The following is a 19,298-nucleotide window of genomic DNA, read 5'->3' as shown; positions in this document are numbered from 1 at the left end:
AGCCCATGGCTGATGCTCTAACCACTGAGCCCACTGGGCAGGGCCCGAGGCGACTTCTAGTTTACTTCTTGCACGCTGGCCACGGCAGCAGGCCACACTGCCCCAAGTCCCTACCGTGTGAGCCGTGTGTGAGGGCTGCCTTCGGGTGCCTGGGACTCCACATGCAGTCCCCGCTCCAGCCCCGCCTCTGCCCCCGGGGGCCCCCACGTGTCCTCCTGCTCAGCCCTCGGCCCTCTCCAGGCCGCCTCACTGACCTCCCGCAGCTCTGGACGTCCACTGACCCCTGGCTGGCATCCGCTCGGGCTGCAGCAGGAAACAGCAGGCTCCAGCCTCAGACCCCTCTGGGGGCGCTAAGAAAGGGGGACAGGCGCTCCCCTCTTGGGAGCAGAGTCCCGCCTCCACCCCCCTCCCCCTAACCCCCCTTTCTCTCTCCTGAGCGCCACGGGCCTCCTCTGCTCTGTGACTTGTTTTCTGAGCCCACGCAGCCCAGCTGGCTCACTCTACCCCCTCTGTAACTTTCTACATAAACGTCCTTTATTTCAAAAAAAAAAAATCACTGATTTCAGAAAGAAACGGAGAGGGAGAGAGAGAAACATCGATGAGAGAATCGTGGACTGGCTGCCTCCTGCACGCCCCACACTGGGATGGAGCCTGCAACCTGGGCCTGTGCCCTGACCGGGAATCGAATCGTGACCTCCTGGTTCACAGGTGGATGCCCAATGCTGGCTGGGCTAAATGTTCTTCTGTAATTTGAAAATAAGGGGGTGGGCTGTTTACAAAGTGTGGTACCTGGAGCTGTGGCCCCTCGCAGGCCAGAAGGGACAAGGGCCGGAGGGAGTGCAGAGGGCGCTGCCCCGACACGGTCCGGGGCTCCCAGCTCGCCCGCGCCCTCTGCCTCTGGAGACCCCGAGGAGGCGGCTCCCTCCGGTCAGCCGCTGGGGACACGGGGGAGGGGCAGGAGTGGTGTGAGGGACAACAGGGAGAGAGGACCGGGACCTTCCCCCCCTGCTGCCCGAGGCGGCATCCTCAGGGCCCTGCGTGTCCTTGGAGCTCCACGGCTCCTGCAGGTCCCAGACCCCCGACCTCTGCCCGGGCGCCACTCCCACGGCTCCCAGGCTCCCTGGGTAACTCCCCGCACCTCCAGCCGCTGCACCCGTGCTGGCCGCTGTGAATGGCTCTATTGTTACCTTGTTCCCACGCGGACAAGGAAATCAAGGCACCTGGCCAGGGTCCCACCCCTAGAGAGGGGGGCGGCCAGGTGGGGGGAGGGTGGGGGGTGGGGAGATGGGGGGGGCGGCCGGGGCGGGGCCCGCGCTCCTAACCGACCAGGGGAGCACCAGGGAAAAGCCAGGCCCGTGACTCCAGAGGCCCGGCCGTGAAGGTGGCTGCCCATCAGCAGCGACTGGGCCCGCCCCCTCGGTGAGCCTGCCCTGGGGTGGCCCTCCGGCTCGGAGCCCCTGGGTGAGCCTGCCCTGGGGTGGCCCTCCGGCTCGGAGCCCCTGGGTGAGCCTGCCCTGGGGTGGCCTTCCGGCTCTGAGCCCCTGGGTGAGCCTGCCCTGGGGTGGCCCTCCGGCTCGGAGCCCCTGGGTGAGCCTGCCCTGGGGTGGCCCTCCGGCTCGGAGCCCCTGGGTGAGCCTGCCCTGGGGTGGCCCTCCGGCTCGGAGCCCCTGGGTGAGCCTGCCCTGGGGTGGCCCTCCGGCTCGGAGCCCCTGGGTGAGCCTGCCCTGGGGTGGCCCTCCGGCTCGGAGCCCCTGGGTGAGCCTGCCCTGGGGTGGCCCTCCGGCTCTGAGCCCCTGGGTGAGCCTGCCCTGGGGTGGCCCTCCGGCTCGGAGCCCCTGGGTGAGCGTGAGGCGTCGGGGCCTCTCCCGCGCCCCTCTCGGAGCCCTGGGCGGCCGCCGCACGGAGCAGGACACCAGACCTCCGCCCACTGCGCTTTATTGCTCACAGAACCTCGGCTCCCGCGAGGAGGAACCGTCACAATCACAGCGGCAAACACGGGTGGGGGGGGGGGGCGCAGCTTTACGACGTTTCCAGCCTCTGAGGGGAGCGCTGCAGCTGGCCCGCGGCGCGGAGCCTCCGGCTGGTGACTGTCCCCACGCCCCGGCTTCCTGGTTCCACCTGCACCTTCCACGGGAGCAGCGCCCGTCGCCGCCGCTGCCCAAGGAGGGCTCAGGGAGCCCCGGGCACGTGGACAGGCGCGCCCAGTGGGAGCCACGCTCCAGGGAGACGGGCCGCCAACAGCTCGCCTGCGTTCTCTCGCTTTCACGTCTCGGGAGAAGAAACGGACGCCCAGCCGCAGGAGGAACAGGGGCCCCGCAGGCGCCCTCCCTCTCCCCCCCCCCCCCCCCCCCCCCGCGGCTGTCAGTTCCAAGCTGAAAAGTCTGGGGCGGGTCCACGCGGGTCAGGCGGCCCTTCTCGCAGTCCCAGCCCCGCGTTCTCCGGGGGTGAGGACCGCGGAGACAACCGGAGCTTGAGTGAAGCTTCCCCGGAGACCAGGCTGCTAGCTCCGGGGAAGAGGAGGAAGGGCGGGAGGGACAGGAAGTGCGGAGGGCCTGGCGCCTCGTCCGGGAAACCAAATCCAAGCCGTTCCCGGGAGCCTTGGAGGGCACGGCGCCTCCTCGGTCGCTGCGTCCCTGGGCCCCGGGCCACAGTGGAAAACCCGCCTCAACCACTGCAGCTCTGATTGCGATCGCAGCTGCCACCGCGGGGAGGGGTTTCACTGCGGGACTTTGCTCTGTGTCGTAAGAGTTGGCGATTCCTTCTTGTAAGAAAGGAAATTGCTTTAATTCGAGTAAGTGAATAATTAACGCCTCAAAGAGCTACGGAGCCACAGGATTTTCCTGGAGGAGGAGATGGAACCGGCCGAGGAAACAGAGATGGGCCACGTGAGGCTGGGGACCCGCGGGTGGGCTGGCGGCCTGCCCGGCGGCACCTGGGGGACCTGCGCCCCGGGCTGCCCCCGCTCACAGCTCTGCCGTGTCCGTCCGTCTGTCCGCAGTGTCAACAGGTCCTCTCCAAGCAGGAGGGACGGCCTTCGCGCCTGAGGTCCGGGACGGAGAGGGGCTTGAGTTCCCGGTGGGCAGGTGCACTTCAGGTCCCCCGTCACTGCTGCGTCCCAGACGGGCTCGGCGCTTGGCGATGGCAGGAGCCAAGACACATTTAGTGACAAAAGAAGAGAAACGGAGGCCAGAGGGAAGGCAGGGCCGGGCCGCCCGGAGCCTGCCCTGGGGGCGGCCCCTCCGGCTCTGAGCCGTCCCTCAGCTGCCCCAGGGGCCTGAACTCCCTCCTCTGGAGCCTCTAACCCCAGACCCACCCCCGAGTCCCGGGAAGAAAAAGAGCAAAACAAACACCACAAAAGGGCAGACTGAGGCTTTTCACGAAAGCGCAGTCCTGACGTAGCCTAAAACCGCGCCCCCTCGGCTCCGCCTGCCGCCTTCATCCTTAAAATCAAATAAACTCTATCCCTTCGTACTTCACGTTCCCGACCTTGGTCTCGGGCAGCAGGAAGCGCCCGTCCAGCGTGAAGGCCATGATGTAGGTGGCGACCCGGCCGCCGTCCTCCTCGGACTTGAGGGCCACGATGACCTGGTCGTCGGTGTTGGGCACGAACTTGAAGGAGGAGAAGCCGTGCGTGGGCACCACCTCGCCGACGCGGCGCACGGAGATGGCCCCGAAGTCCGGGCCGGCGCTCAGCAGCAGGTTGGTGCCCTTGCGCTCGTCGTCCCGCTCGCTGTAGCGCTCGTGGCTGGCGCGGCGCGGCAGGAAGAACCAGCGCTGCAGCGCGTCGCTCCAGCAGGCCGACTCGTGGATGAGGTAGCCTGGAACCGCAGGGGGGCTCAGTGCGGGCCGGGGCGGCGGGCGATGGGCGCGCCCAGGGCTGCCTGCACAGGGCCCGGTCCCAGCATGCACTTGGATGCTGCAGCCCCCGGGGGGCATCGCTCACAGCCCTGCCCTCCTTTGGATCCTCGCGTTCCCCAGAGGCCTCTCGGTCTGTCCTCGTCGCCCAGAGGAAGGAGGACGGACACAACAGAGCACGCAGGCCCTCCCGTCCGGGCCGTCTTCCCTGGCCCAGCTTCCCCGGGAGTGCCGCGTGGCCTGCTCTGCGGGGCGGGGTGGGGGCACGGGGCCTAGCTGGGGGTCCTCGGCCGCGTCCCCCCAAGTCCAGAGCTGGCCAGGCCTCTCCGAGCATCACGACACCCCACTAAACAATGGCGTCTCTGGGGGCTGAGGGGAGAACCAGAGCCGCCCCCCTGCCTCCGCCCGGGGACAGCCATCCGGGCTCAGTCTGGGGGCCCTGCCTCGGGGTGAGGGGTGACACAGAAAACGCCTCATCTGCCCCCAGAACCCCCCGGCCGAGGGGAGCACCCAGCAGACAGCCGGAATCATCCAACCGAGCAGGAAACGAACCCGCCCCCGCCCGCAGCGCCTACCTGGCGGGTGGATCCCGGCGGCGGCGCGGAGGGCGTTGTAGCTGGCCACCCAGTTCTCGTGGTGCACGCTGCCCCGGAAGCTCACCACCTTCACCCACTCGGGGTTCTCGTTGACCACCTCGCCCGTGGTGGTGGTCCACTCCTTGCCCAGGCCGCCCACGTACAGGTGCTCGTCCTTCACCGCCAGCCACTCCGCCTTGAAGCCTGCGGGCAGGACACGGAGGGACTGAGACCCGGCCGCCCTCTGCCCACGGGCGCCCGGCTCCGGGGGGTCTGGCCGCCTGGGCGTCAGAGGTCACCGTGTTGAACTTCACTCGAGTGCACAGGGCAGCCTGGCTCAAGCCCCATCCTGGAGGGTCAGCAGCCGGCACACGCCTCAGCAGACCCCACAGCGGGACGTACTCTCCCCTACAGACCCTCCCTCTGGGCGTGTGAGCGCTCCCCCCACCCCACATGTGCTCCCCCTCTCCCCACGGTCCCTCCTCTGGGCGTGTGAGCGCTCCCCCCGCCCCACACGTGCTCCCCCTCTCCCCACGGTCCCTCCCTCTGGGCGTGTGAGTGCTCCCCTCACCCCCATGTGCTCCCCCTCTCCCCACAGTCCCTCCCTCTGGGCGTGTGAGTGCTCCCCTCACCCCCATGTGCTCCCCCTCTCCCCACAGTCCCTCCCTCTGGGCGTGTGAGTGCTCCCCCCACCCCCATGTGCTCCCCCTCTCCCCACGGTCCCTCCCTCTGGGCGTGTGAGTGCTCCCCCCGCCCCCATGTGCTCCCCCTCTCCCCACGGTCCCTCCCTCTGGGCGTGTGAGTGCTCCCCCGCCCCCATGTGCTCCCCCTCTCCCCACGGTCCCTCCCTCTGGGCGTGTGAGTGCGCCCCCCACCCCCATGTGCTCCCCCTCTCCGCACGGTCCCTCCCTCTGGGCGTGTGAGCGCTCCCCTTACCCCCATGTGCTCCCCCTCTCCCCACGGTCCCTCCCTCTGGGCGTGTGAGTGCTCCCCCCGCCCCACACGTGCTCCCCACGCCGGCGGCAGGCGGAGCTGGCGCTCACCTTTCCCCACGGTGCCGTCGCCGTCGGACAGGATGACCCAGGGCACGGCCGTGGTGCCCTCGATCCGGTAGACCACCCCCGTGCGGTCGTCCACGGAGTAGAGTTTCCCGTTGAAGACGACCAGGTCGGACAGCTCCATGCCCCGCCCCTTTTCCGCCAGGTGGGACTCCAGGACCCTGTGGCCCTTGTCCCACTCCACGGCCACCTGGTCCCCGCTGTGGGACAGGGTCAGGTAGCCCTTCTGCAGGTAACTGAACCAGGTGTTCTCCTCCCGGGCCTTTGAGTCCGTGTCCAGGTCGGCAATGACGGCGATGCGGTAGCGGGTCCCGCCCGGCGTCCTCCGGGGGGCCGACAGGGGGTAGGTGTCATTGTAGCGGTCGGCGGCCGCCGGGCTGAGCCGCCAGTGGTGGGCGCTGGGCGCGGGGGGCCTGGCCGGGGCCAGGCGGTGGGAGCAGAGCAGCCAGAGCACGGCGACGCCCACGACCGACGGCAGGATCACCCTCCAGCGGACGCGGAAGCGGGGGTCCGCGGCCTTGCTCATGGACGCCAGCGCGGGAAGGCGCCCCACACTTACCCAGGCGGAGTGCATAGACTCATTCCATGCCGGGGCGGCAGGGCTGGCGGGACCTGCACACAGGGAGGGAGGGAGGGAGGAAGGGGGGGAGGTCACGACCTGCAAAACGCAGACCCAGCACGGCCAGGCCTGGTGGCCACCGTCCCCGCCTCGGCTTACCGAAACCCGGACTCTAGCGACATCCGTGTACCCCTCTTCAGCAGGAGGAGCCGTCCGCCCGCAGCACCATCGCCGCCCCCCCTCCCAGCGGCCAGAGGGCCGGCGGGCGCAGAGGGACATTGGCGCAGGCCGGAGCGTTCGGCCTCAGGGAAGGAGCAGGGGCTGGGGGCTGGCACGGCAGGTGACCGAGGGCACAGGGCTGCGTTCTGTCAAATGCCACCTCGTCCGGGAAGCGCCCCCTGGAGGCCCTGCTCCTGACAGCACCTCCACCCCTTCCCCGGACCCGCACCCACCACGGTGCAGACACCCCATCCACTCGCCCCCTGCCAACGCCTGCCTGCCAGGCAGGTGAGCTGTTGCCCCTCCTGGGCTAGATCTGTGGCATCGAGTGCAAATGTACAACAGGTGCAGGCCAAGCGGAAATGGTTGTTTTGGCAACACCTGCCCCTGGCACCTTCCTGTTAATGCCCACGGCGCGAGGGGCCAGAGCCTGCAGGGCCCTCACTGCCTGGAGCCCAGCGGCCTCACGGGCCCACGTGGAGGGAGAAGCACACACCCACTTCCTCCACAGCCCGTCCCCAGCCCACCCGGGGCACAGGGACCAGCCCCGAGGCCCCCATCAGGGCAGCAGGAGCAGTGGACGGGCTGCCGGGCGACGGCGGCCACACGGTGAGAGTCATCCTCACGGCCTGGCGGCTCCCTCTCCACCCGCCCCCCCACATCCCCGTGCCCAGGCCGCGCTCTGTCCTCTGGCCGCTCACTCCGGGCGGGTCAGTAACTACTGCGGACGCACTGGTGACCCGTGACCCTGACTGTAACCCACCTGCCACCCCATCCTGGAGGAGCAGCCCCGTCCCTCCCGACGCTCAGGGCCGGGGCTGCCTGCTTCCCGGAGATGATGACCGACAGGCCTGCTCCTGAGGCCTGAGCAGTCCCCCGGGGACCCCAGCACCTCCCGCCACAGCTGACCCCCGGGGTCCTCCTCCGCCTGTCTCTTCTCAGCCCCCGAGGCCGCCCCCCTTCTGAATCGACCTAGTAACCCCTACAGCGAGGGCTCCCCACTCCTTCCAGGCTGCGTGCCCGCCGCCCACGGGCACCTGGGACAGGAAGGTAAGCTGCCCGCAGCGTCTGTTGCTGGAGCCTGGGGCAGAGCGAGGGCGCGCATCTTTATAAAAACCAAGCAACAAGCCCGCCCCCCGGGCGGGTCCTCGCCCACAAGCCGCTGAAACGCTTCCTGCCGCATCAGGGCCGACCTCAGGGCATCGGAAATCAGGGCACCCGCTCCCTAAAACGCCGTTCCCACCTGGCGAGGCTCCCCTGCTCAGGTGGCCTGCAGACAGCTCTCCGTGAGAACCCCAGGGGACGGCACCCCCTGCAGGGCAACAGCCCTGGGGAGAGGCACCAGGAGGAGGGTCCCCCCCACCCGTCCCCGCCCCCCGCTTTCCAGGGAGCTCTGACCCGAGAACGGCTCCCTGACACGCCTGTTTGTGGTTCCTGTCAAACCAGCACTTCCTTGTGGAGCAGGTGCAGGTGTGCACCAGCCAGGGCGCAGGCTCCCAGGCCCGGGGGCAGCACCCAGGGAGACCCTCGGCTAGGCGTGAGGGCGGGCTCAGGCCCCTACCTTCCCGGGCCATGCTCACCGGCCCCAGCCTCCAGGCCTGGCTCGGGCGAAAGGGGACCACTCCCGGAGCCTGAGCCCAGAGGGTGGCTCTCGCTCGCTCTGCCAGGAGTGGTGTCAGGAGTGGTCCGACAGGTGGCAGAACAAACAGCTGCAGCGGCTCCGCCCTCAGGATCTGGGAGGGCAGGGAGGGAGTCCCGGATCTGAGATAAGGGGCCGCTCCCAGCTCCCTGCCTCTGCCCGGTCAGGGGCAGCCCTCTCCTCCCAGCGCCCCCTGCAGCAGCCGCCTTCCTTCCCGCCAGCCATGGGAGTCCGGACGGCAGGCAGTGCCCGCTCTGCCCGAGTGCACTCCCCGACGGGAAAGAAGAGCTGAACCCCCGGATCTCCAAGACTCTTCCGAGGCCAAGGCCTCAAGCCCACAGCCTGGAAGCTGGCTCGCGGCTGCCCCCACCCCTTCCTCGGCACCCCAGCATGCACCGCTCCCTGGATCAGCCTCTGTTCTCAGCCCCCCACCCTAGAGGAGCGTAGTAGGATCCTATTCCCGCTGTCACGTCCTGCAGCCCCGCGGCCGCAGAGGGATGGCGGTCTCGCTGGACTAAAGGCAAGGGCCGGTCCCTCCGAGGCTGGAGCAGAGAACCCGCCTCCTGCACGTTCATTTCCCGCCTCCAGTGGCCGCCGCACCCCTTGGCTTGTGGCCCCTCCCCCACCTCAAAGCCAGCATCTCCGTGCCCCCCCCCCCCCCATTCCCTCGTGCCCCTCTGCTCCCGCTTCCCTGGGAAGGACCCTGTGGTCACCCTGGGCGCTCCCGGGCATCCAGCACGACCCCAGTCTAAGGTCAGCTGACTAGCACCCTGACCGCCAGCTTTCCCACGGCCGGTCCTCTGCATGGGAACCAGAGCGGTGTGTTCCATTCACCGACGATGACGGCCCTTATCTACTCTTCTACTCTACACGAATAAAAGAGAAAGATGCAAAATGACCGTACCTTCGCGACGCCCACCAGACAATCTGGAGTGAGTACGCAAATTAACCCAACAAAGATGGAGGGTTAATTTGCATACACAGTCGCCGAGCAGCTGGGGGGCAGGACGCTTACATTGTCGCCATGGGGATGATGCAGGCAGGCGCACTGCCCCAGCCCCTCCGGGCCTCTGGGCAGCATGGGAAGGTGGAAGGGCAGCTCTGGCCGGAGCGAAGGCGGTGCCGGCAGCCAGGGGAAGGAAGGCCCATTCTTGCACGAATCTTTGTGCATCGGGCCTCTAGGTACAAATAAATGAGTGGGAGTCTAAGGAAGGCACACCAGAGAGAAACGAACATCTTCCCAGGTTTCTCTGGCATCAAGACTTCTTCCCAAGCAACTGTCTTGGTCTAACTCAGGGCCATGTGGATATTTATAACACGTCGCTTACAGGCCACACAGAATTATCCACGTACACATTAGCCTGCTGTACTTGGTCAAAGATATCATTATCTCACCCTAAGGCAGTGATGGGCAGCCTTTTGAGCTTGGTGTGTCAAACTTCGCCAAAAAACTGAGCATAACTCGGGTAGTGTGTCACTTTGAGGAAAAAACTAACTCCAAGACTCTAGTCGCAAATGTTTCATCCTCAGGAGCAGCAAATGTTTCATCCTCGGCACGCGGCCGCGTGTCATCAGAAATGGCTACGTGTGTCAGTGCTGACACGCGTGTCATAGGTTCGCCATCACTGCCCTAAGGTGAGGGCCAGACCAAATGATTTTGTGGGCTGTATTAGGCCCGTGGGCGGGCCGTTCCCCACCCCTGGTCTAAATCAACATAAAGTCCTAAATAGTCACTAGGAGAGTGTTAAATCCCCTTAACGTTAGCATTCGCTAAGAGCGCTCCGGGAACCGCCACGGCTCCTGTGGCTGTGGGCCACAAACACAGGGCGTGGACGAGGTCTGGGCACAGCTTCAGGGAAGAAAGGAGGCTTGGAGCTCAGGGAAGGCATCCAGTGACCAGACGCACGCCTCGCCTCGCCGGAGCGGTCATCTGGCAACAGTGCAGCTGTCTACCTGGGGCGTGGGACTCCCTCCCCCACCCTGTGGTTGGCTTCACCTGGACGAGAGTAGGAAGACGGGAACCCTCCGTCCGACCACGGCGGCCTCGGACAGGCTGGACCCCCGCGTCCTCCCGACACGCTCTGCTCTGGGCTGCCGGGTGGGGAGAGGCGGGCCAGCTAACTGCCTCCCAGCCCTTTCGCGGGCACTCAGGCCTGAACAGAGGCTCATTGAGGCCGCAGGAGGGGCACCAGGAGGCCACCTTGTCCGCAGGCTCGGGCTGGACTTTCCGAGGGGAGGTCGGTGGGGAGGGGCCGGGGGCCGGGGGGGGGGGCTCCGCAGCCCAGCCAGGAAGGTCTGTCAATGGAGCTCCTCCAAGGGCGAGGACCGAGGGGCCGCAGAGACCCCACGGCTCCCGCAGGATGTGCCCCTGCTTCCTTCCACGGCCCCTCTGAGAGGCTGCGCCGTTGCCAAGTGCCGGCCCTTACGCCGAAGAGCCAGCGAGATTCAGTCGCCAGCACACGCGTGTTCCCGCACGCGTGCTTTGTTGGAAATGTGGCAGGAAAGCTGCCAAGCACATCCCCCGAGACAGGCATGAGCAATGGGGCTGGAGCGCTGAGAGACCGCCCTCCTGGGGGCACAGGGAGCTCGGAAGAAGGGGATCCCAGTGCCAGGGGCCTGCCAAGCCCGGGACACAGCGGGCACGGAAAGGCACCCAGCCACACGGAAGAGAGGGAGGGCTGGTCCCCGGGTGAAAGGATCCAGACCGAGGGGGGAGGTGGGGGCGGGGGGCAGGGACAGGGGGTGGGGGACAGGGGCGGGGGAGGACGGTGATAGTCTGAAGCAAAGGAGAGGAAGGCCTGGGGGCGGTGAGAAGGCTGGCCTGCTGCAGGTGTGACCAAGTGTCAGGCAGCTGGGGGGGCCCCTAATCCCTCAGGAGTGGCCCTGCACAGGTCAGAGTCCGGGTACTGAAATCAGAGGGGGCAGGAAAGGGCTGTCCTCAGGGAGATGAAGGGAATGCATCCATCAGGGTCAAATGGGGGAGGTCCCCAAGTCAGAGGGGGAGGTGTCCCCAAGTCAGAGGGGGGAGGAGTCCCCAAGTCAGAGGGAGGAGGAGCCCCCAAGTCAGAGGGGGGAGGAGCCCCCAAGTCAGAGGGGGGGGAGGAGCCCCCAAGTCAGAGGGGGGTGGTGCCCCCAAGTCAGAGGGGGGAGGAGCCCCCAAGTCAGAGGGAAGGGAGGAGCCCCCAAGTCAGAGGGGGAGGTGTCCCCAAGTCAGAGGGGGGAGGAGCCCCCAAGTCAGAGGGGGAGGTGTCCCCAAGTCAGAGGGGGGAGGAGCCCCCAAGTCAGAGGGAGAGGTGTCCCCAAGTCAGAGGGGGGAGGAGCCCCCAAGTCAGAGGGGGAGGTGTCCCCAAGTCAGAGGGGGGTGGTGCCCCCAAGTCAGAGGGGGGGGAGGAGCCCCCAAGTCAGAGGGAAGGGAGGAGCCCCCAAGTCAGAAGGGGAAGTAGCTTCAGGTCAGTCTGCGGGAGAGCGGACCTGCGGGAGGAGATCGTGCGGAGACCGGCAGCAGGCCCGTAGCAAGCGGAGCGCGGGCGGCCGCGGGGCCGCCGTCACTCACCCGGTGCAGACTGGCTCCGGGCCCGCGGACGCGGGGACCTCGCTGCGGGGAGGACCGGGACCAAGCGGAGGCCGACTTCCGCCCGGCGCGCTCGCTCCGCCTCCGAGCAACACGCTCCCGGCAGCCTCTGCTCTGCAGCTGCGCGCCGGCCGCGGCAGGGGCTGCTGGGAGTTGTAGTTTTTGTGGCTCAGCTAGCGGGTCCCAGAGGAGGAGCCGCGGGCGGGGGAAGGGCGGGAGGGACTTTGTGCCGCCTACCCGGGCCCCTTCCACCACGTCACTCGGGAACATCACGGAGCAGAAACGGGAGGGGGCGGCGGGGAAGGCTACAGCGAGGAGGCTGTCGTTCCTCGAGCTGAGACTCTGGGACCCCTTGCCTGGGCCTCTTTCTGCCACCCCCTTCTCAGAGACCCCCGCCTCCTGGCCCTTCGGGCGCCCGCGTCGGAATGTTGATCAGTTTCCTAAGCAAAGATCTAAGGGTCTGAAGGCTCCAGCGGCCTGGGCGGGGGTTCCTCTGACTTGCAATCAACAAACCCCTTCCCAAATACGGGTCTCGGGTTCATCCCGTTTCTCCAGCCCCGGGGTTATCTTCGTGGAATACGTTAAGACATCCCTGCCTCTCACTCCCAAGTCCCGCACGGATGCTCATCTTAGAAATCCTGAAAGAAGCCTGGTAGGAGTGGAGCCAGGCAGGAGCGAGGTGTGGAGCGGCTGGAGGGCCTGCACCTTCAGCGTGTGCGTGCCTGCAAACCCCCGGGGCCTCTCAGGAGCCTTTCCTTAAAGTTACAGGCACCAAGGAAATTTCAAATTACATAAACGGTGCACAGTGAAAAATAACCTCCCCTCCCCTCCCCCTGCACTCCCTCCCCAGAGGCAAGCGCTATTATTAGTTTCTCGTGGTTATTCTTGCAGAGTTTGTGGCACACAAACAAGTCATAGGCACATATATCACATTACCTTCTAAAAGCCAAGTGGAAACGTGCTAAGCACATGGCTCTGCATTTTGGGGGGAAGGGGGGAGGCAAGGGACAAGTCTTTTTTAATTCATTTATGTTTCCCATCATTCTACACCACGTTCCAACCATATATCATGTATTACTACAATTACTTTAAATTATTCAAACTTTTATCTATGAAGCTATCTATCTATCTATCTATCTATCTATCTATCTATCTACCTAATATATAAAAAGTAACGACCCGAACAACCAGTCGCTATGATGCCCACTATGGCCAGCGAACCAGCCGAATCTGGGGGTGGGGCCAGCTGGCCAACCCCCCTTCCCCTCCCCCTGGCTGGCCCCACCCCCAATGGGCCCCCAACACCCCATCGGCCTGCGGCCCCTCCTCCCAGCCAGCTCTGCCCCCACCAATCGGGGGCGGGACTGGCCAGCCCACAGCCCCTCCCCATGGCTGGCCCCACCCCCAATCGGCCCACCCCATCCCAACTGGGGGCGGGGGCCGCCGGCCATTCTCCCACCATCTCCTCCTCCCGACAGGCCCAGCCCAGATCCACCCCATTGGGGCCGGGCTGGCTGCACCCCACCTGGGCCTCTAGTATCTTCATATGCCTCCGAGCTTAACAAAATGAAACCTAGTTCTGTGATTTTATTTTTTAATATATTTTATTGACTTTTTTACAGAGAAGAAGGGAGAGGGATAGAGAGTCAGAAACATCAATGAGAGAGAAACATCGACCAGCTGCCTCCTGCACACCCCCTACTGGGGATGTGCCCGCCACCAAGGTACATGCCCTTGACCGGAATCGAACCTGGGACCTTCCAGTCCACAGACCGACGCTCTATCCACTGAGCCAAACCGGTTTTGGCTAGTTCTGTGATCTTGAAAGCCCTCCAGGCACTCCTGCTGGCTCCCAACTCCCTCCCACACCAGAGGTGACCCCAGTCTTGGATGTCAGGTTAATCGTCCCTGTGCTTTATTTGATAATTTCAGCAAGTAGGTGTGTACCCCCAAACCATACACATGCCGACAGTAACGTTTACAGGAGGAAACAAGGCTCTGTGCGGTGGCCGAGAGCCCCTGGCCCCGCAGGTATTGCCCGCTGTATTGATTTTACCGACTGGGGGGCCTGAGCGGGTGGCGATGTGTCTTACACGTTTGCGGCTGTATAGACGTCGTCTTCTGCACATGGGGAACCTCTCAGTGCGGCTTTTAGAGGGTAACCCAGCCCTTCCCCACGGACATGTGTGCAACGACAGTGTCATCATAGATCAACAGGCATGTGGCTCCGATCCATTTGTATTGGTGTCATATTTCACACCAGCTCCAGTACCACTGTCCTCTCATTAGTACCTCTCTTTTAAAAAATATATACTTTTTGCCCTAGCTGGCTCAGTGGATAGAGCGTCGGCCTGCGGACTGAGGGGTCCTGGGTTCAATTCTGGTCAAGGGCACATACCTGTGTTGCCGGCTCAGTCCCCAGTGGGGGGGCGTGCAGGAGGCGGCCGATCCATGACTCTCTCTCATCATTGATGTTTCTATCTCTCTCTCCCTTCCTCTCTGAAATCAATAAAAATACATTTAAAATATATATATATATATATATATATATATATATATATATATATATTAATTGTTTTTTTATGGGTTGGGAGGGGCGGGTGAGCGGCCGTGGTTTTACCAGGCTCCTGAGGGGCCCTTTCAGGATCCCTGTGATCCCGTCCCGTCACAGCGCGCTCCAGGCACACCCTGGAACCCACTCTCCGCGCTGGATGGGAGGCGTGTCTGCAGGGTAGAGACCGGAAGGAAGAGGACTGTGTCAAAGGGTGTTGCGTCCTCGTGGGCCGACTCGTGGTCAGGCTGTGCCAAACCGGTGCCCCCCACTGTCAGCAATGACTCGGCGGTCGCCAGCACTCGGTTTTCCTCCGATTCCCATTCTCCGGGTCATCTTTGTGTCCTGGGAGACCTCGCCAGGCCTCCTGCTGGGAATTCTCAGCTCTGGGCTGTGGCTCTGCATCAAAGACTAAGAATTCTTCGCTTTGATTATTCACCCACGCGTTTATTCAGCGGCTCATTCATTTCCCAGCCCAGGGCTGGTTACTGCGCCCTCCACCAGGGGGCCTCCCATTTTACTTGTTACGGAAAACATTGCCTAACCCCGTGGTCGGCAAACTGCGGCTCGAGAGCCACATGCGGCTCTTTGGCCCCTTGAGCGTGGCTCTTCCACAAAACACCACGGCCTGGGCGAGTCTATTTTGAAGAAGCGGCGTTAGAAGAAGTTTAAGTTTAAAAAATTCGGCTCTCAAAAGAAATGTCAATCATTGTCCTGTTGATATTTGGCTCTGTTGACTCATGAGTTTGCCGACCCTCAGCCTCTGCCCACCTCTGTCCAACCTGAAGCCCTAAAAAGGACTTCCCCCAGCAGGGACGTCAGCGTGGAGAGCGGGGGAAACGGAGGCAGGAGGCGCTGTGGCTCGATTAGGGTCAGAAAGCCCATGAACGGTAAACGTGAGCCTGTGCAGGCAGCTTCCACCCGAGACTGTCCGTCTGGGCATCCGGCGTGCCGAGGCGGCGTCCCTGGAAAGGTCCTTCGTCGGGGGTCTTCTCCAGGTGTGAGGAGCGGAGAGGAGAGCAGACCGGCCCGCTCGGTCTCGGCAGCTGCCAGTCCCCATCCCCACGTGCCCCGAACCTTCTAGGCCACGGGCACCGCCATCCAGGAGCAACCGCGGGGGCCGGCCGCCAGGGAGGCCGCGCCTGGCTGCCAAGCTCCCCTCTCGGCTGCTTCTCCAAACCCCCGCGGAGCCGGTCCTGCCCCCACCCCTTGGCAGTGGGACCCCACCATCGGACCCTGCCCGTGGCTACCCTTTGGCACGGAATTCAAAAGTTTGCAATACCAGTCTCTGCGCTCCTGGGACCACTGGGCAGCCCGGCCCAAAATAGCTGGGAGAGGCAGACCGTTAGGCCTGGGGGGGCGGGGGAGGCCCCAGGGGCCATGGTGGCAGGGAGCCTCGAGTCTGACAGACTTGAACCAAAGGTCACGTCGTTCCCCAACGACCAGAGCAGACGTGGTGAGGAGCAGTGGTGGCCCAGGGAGGCCAGGGATTGGCACGCAGAGGGGGGGTATCGAGTGTGCTCCCCTGGGCTCTTCTTCCCCGGACTGTCTCGTCGGTCAGGGTGGGGGGCAGTCTGGGGCTCGGGGGGCCCAGGAGCTGCCCCTGTCCTGGGAATATTCAGGCAGCCTCCGGGGATGAGCCCAGACAGCCGGGTGGAGGAGGCCTGAGCTCCAGGAATCCCAGGGTGGGCGTGGCCTGCCCATCTTCGGGAGGCGGGGCCTCGCGGTTCTGGTTAGCCCCGCCTCTCCCCCAGGCACTGCTGCTGGCTCCGGGCTCTGATTGGTCAATGCTGGGTTTTTGTTTTTGTGGGTTTTTTTTTTGTTGTTGTTTGTTTTTTTGTCCTGACTCCTGTTCTGGAGCCGGCCAGGACTCTCTGTCCAACGGGAAGATTATTTGCTGAATGGGGAACATTCGCCCCGGTCTCTGAGGGACCTATGGCCGGCCATGGACAAGAACCAAGCTATCCGCAAGACCACCCCTGGCTGGCCGAATTTCCCCTCTTCCTTACGCACACTTTGTTTTCTAAATATGTGTGTTTTATTTTTATTGATGTCAGGGAGGAAGGGAGAGGGAGAGAGAGATAGAAACATCCGTGATGAGAGGGAATCATGGATCGGCTGCCTCCCGTACACCCCACATTGGGGATCAAGCCCACCACCTGGGCACGAGCCCTGACCGGGAATCAAACCGTGACCTCCTGGTTCATAGGTCAACGCTCGACCCCTGAGCACGCCGGCCGGGCCTGCCCCTGCGATTTGAGGACAGAGTTCTCGGGGAGGTCAGTGGTGCGCTGGGCCCCGGGCTTGTTGACAGGAAAGTGCCTCCTGTCACGCATGGGACGAAGGCCAGCTTATCTGGGGCTTTCCTGTCGGTATCAACCGGGACATAAGTCGGGCCAAGCCTCGGGCACATGCCAGAGATCGTGAGCCTCCTCGTGGCCTCTGACGCAGAAGCAGCATCTCTGATGGGGACGATGCGGCCCCGCAATCTTGCCAGAGCTCCCTTGAGCTCCCCGAGGCCCCTCAGGACCAGGCATCTCCCTTGGCTCCCACGGTGGGGCCGTGGCCGCTGGGTCTCCGTGGAGTGACCGCTGGGCTCTCACTGGCTCCCCCTCAGAAGCCCCTCTCCCTCCACCTCCCTGCTCTCCCGCCTGGTGGATGTCAGCCCCCACCCCCCCCTCCCGCCCTTGATGTCTTCCAGGCAGACACGTGGGCAGCAGAGGAGGGAAGGACGTCTCAAGGCAGGGGGGTGCGTCACAGGCTCTTTGCTCTGTCCTGTGCCTCCAAACCAGCGTCCCAGGGCCTCCGTCCTCCGTCCGCGGTCGCCATGGGGAGCGGCCCTGTGTGGAGTGAGGAGGGGACAGAGAGGCCGGCACAGCCTCGGGGCCGGGTGGAGAGGCCGTCAGGAAAGAGCAGAAAAAATAAAACGGTTACCGCAGCTTCGTTCTGCTTCTCCGGGCAGATCCTATCTCTTCCTCGTGATGGGATCTGATTCCAGAAGAAGCCAGCCTGGCTCAGAATTGGGGGTGGGGTGGGAGGGAAGCATCCAGAACGCCGAGGCAGCTATCGGGCTGAGGCAGGGCCAAGGGACTGGCTCAGAAAGGACTTGGTCGCCCGGCCGGTGTGGCTCCGCTGTTGAGCATCAACCTAGGAACCGGAAGGTCGCTGGTTTGATTCCCGGTCAGGGCACAGGCCTGGGTTTCAGGCTCCATCCCCAGTAGGGGGTGTGCAGGATGGATGGATGGATGACTCTCTCATCATTGATGTTTCTTTCTCTCTCCCTCTCCCTTCCTCTCTGAAATCAATTTAAAAAAATGTTTTAAAAAGAAAGAACTGTGTGTAAGAGGGAGGAAAGTGAGGCTCTCGGACGGAGGAACGAGACTGAGCAGTCAGTGCTCAGGCCCTCCTGGCTCCGCTCACGCCCTCCTGCATCTGACCAGGGCAACAGACCATCCCGTTCCGAAGATGACATGTGTACAGACATGTGCACACAGGGCCTCCGCACTCTGCTTTGGGGGTTCACACATCTCCCCAAACCATCCGTGGTCCCCGTCCCCAGGTGGAGGCCCTGGTCCAAGGCTTGTCTCGGGGCTGCCATGGGCGAGACTCCATCCCTCCCTGCTGAGCTCCCGGAACCACCCCCCCACCCCCCACCCCCGCCCCGCGCCTGCCACCAGGGAACTCGGGGCTCCCAACCCTTCTTGTCCTGGGCTCCCAGCCGCCCCACACCGGGGTGGACTTCCAGGCACTCCGAGCGGCCACCCCAGTCCCGCCTGGGCCAGCTCCCCGGGGGCCGGGGGAGGAGGCAGCTGGCTCTCCCCGCCCGCCCGCCCGCCGGGCACACACACAGTTAACGCTCCGCGGCTGCTGTTTGGACAACGCGCACTGGGAGCCGGGAGCCGCTCACATCTGGCTGGGCTCCGCTCCTGACGCCTCGGTCCCGCTCGCTCCGGCTCTTCCTTCACTTTCGAGAAACCCGTTTCCGCTTCTGGCCCGGAGACCTCGGCGCCCAGGAGATCGAGGTGCCGGGCCGGCCGCTGCCCCCTTTCCACGCCTTCTCCCCGAGGACTTTTTCCTTCTTCCCCGCGCTCCTCCGACAAGTCTGTTCTTCCCCCGCCCCGGCCCGGGGGAGGCTGGCGGCCGGGAGATGCTCTAAGAGGCGGCGCTGGGAGAGCCGAGGCCGCGGGAGGACGCCGGCGGGAGGTAGGTGGCGGGGCGGGACGTGGCCGGCGGGCCCGGTGCTGCCGGCTCGGCTCCTTTAGCGGCTTCAGCGGGGAGCCCCGGGGCGGACGGGCAGACGCCTTAGCTGCCAGGCGGGCCAGGAGCCCAGTGGGAGGGGCCCTGGTGGCAGTTGTGGCAAAGCGGCCGAGAGACTGGGAGCTGGGGTGGGGTGGGGGGGCGCCGAGCCTGGGTCCTGCAGGGAGGGGGCTGGGCTCTGTGGCCCGTGGATGCTGCCAGGAGTGGGGACCTCTCCCTGTGTTTTGTGGGGTGTTCCTCTTGCTTCTGTCTTCTCTGGCACCCAAGTCCCCCTCTGCTCCTGTGGGGAGCCCCCCACCCCGACACCGCCTGGACCACCTGACAGCAGGTCTGTCCCGCCTGCCCGTGGCCCCTGGGACGCCACCCCGGACAGGAAGTGCTGACCTGAGCCGTGGGGTTCCCGGAAGGGCTCCGGCCGGGACGGGAGAATGCATGTGCCTTTTCCGGGGACCCTCTGGGCTGCGCCCGGGCTGCGGGGGGTGGCCGGGCTGGGCTGAGGCCCTGACCTGCCCTTGGCCGCTGGGTGCGTGGCCTCTGGGCGCTTCCGGGCATGGCCAGGCTGCAGGTACGCTTCCCACCGTCCTGGCCCCGCACCGTGTCCGCCTGGGCCCACCGTGCCGATTCCTGGGCAGCCCGGTGTCTCCCGTGGACGCCCCCCATGCCGGGCACGCGCAGCCCTCCTGACCCGCTGGGGGCAGGGAGCCGCCTCCTGGGGGCTGTTTTGGTCTTTTTTGTCACTTAGTTTCTGAGAATGGAGGCCGCTGGGCCCACTCGGAGCTTTGAAAATGAGGAGTGGCCCTGGCCGGTGTGGCTCAGTGGTCAGAGCGCCGGCCCATGTGTGGATGGGTCTCGGGTTCGATTCCGGTCAAGGGCAGGTACCTTGGTTGCAGGTTCTCTCCCCGGCCCCTGGTCGGGCGCACGTGGGAGGCAACCAGCCAGTGTGTCTCTGTCTCTCTCACATTGATGTCTCTCTCTCTCTCTCTCTCTCTCTCTCTCTCTCCCTCCCTCTCTTCT

At 64.8% G+C, this 19,298-nt stretch overlaps 1 protein-coding gene across 1 annotated transcript; it reads right to left on the bottom strand.

Moving 5' to 3' along the window:
* Window positions 1-1,914: 1,914 nt before the first annotated feature.
* Window positions 1,915-11,570, bottom strand: CANT1 (calcium activated nucleotidase 1). Its single transcript, XM_079797889.1, has 4 exons — window positions 11,459-11,570; window positions 5,474-6,100; window positions 4,431-4,634; window positions 1,915-3,818 (listed from the first exon to the last, which is right to left on the bottom strand). The coding sequence occupies exons 2-4, from the start codon at window positions 6,060-6,062 to the stop codon at window positions 3,448-3,450; spliced, it is 1,164 nt and encodes a 387-aa protein (XP_079654015.1). The 5' UTR covers window positions 6,063-6,100; window positions 11,459-11,570; the 3' UTR covers window positions 1,915-3,447.
* Window positions 11,571-19,298: the final 7,728 nt, after the last annotated feature.

This window comes from Cnephaeus nilssonii (assembly GCF_951640355.1).
Source record: "Cnephaeus nilssonii genome assembly, chromosome: 19".
Taxonomy (NCBI): Eukaryota; Metazoa; Chordata; class Mammalia; order Chiroptera; family Vespertilionidae; genus Cnephaeus; species Cnephaeus nilssonii.
Note: the sequence above shows the minus strand (reverse complement) of the source record. Positions and strands in the feature narration are given on the sequence as shown.

Excerpts from the sequence above, each read along its gene's own strand:
- CANT1 (XM_079797889.1), bottom strand. The coding sequence starts at position 6,062 with ATGCACTCCGCCTGGGTAAGTGTGGGGCGCCTTCCCGCGCTGGCGTCC. Across the intron at positions 4,635-5,473 it reads CGACGGCACCGTGGGGAAAG|GCTTCAAGGCGGAGTGGCTG; the intron begins GTGAGCGCCAGC and ends TCCTGCCCGCAG. Across the intron at positions 3,819-4,430 it reads CGCCGGGATCCACCCGCCAG|GCTACCTCATCCACGAGTCG; the intron begins GTAGGCGCTGCG and ends CTGCGGTTCCAG.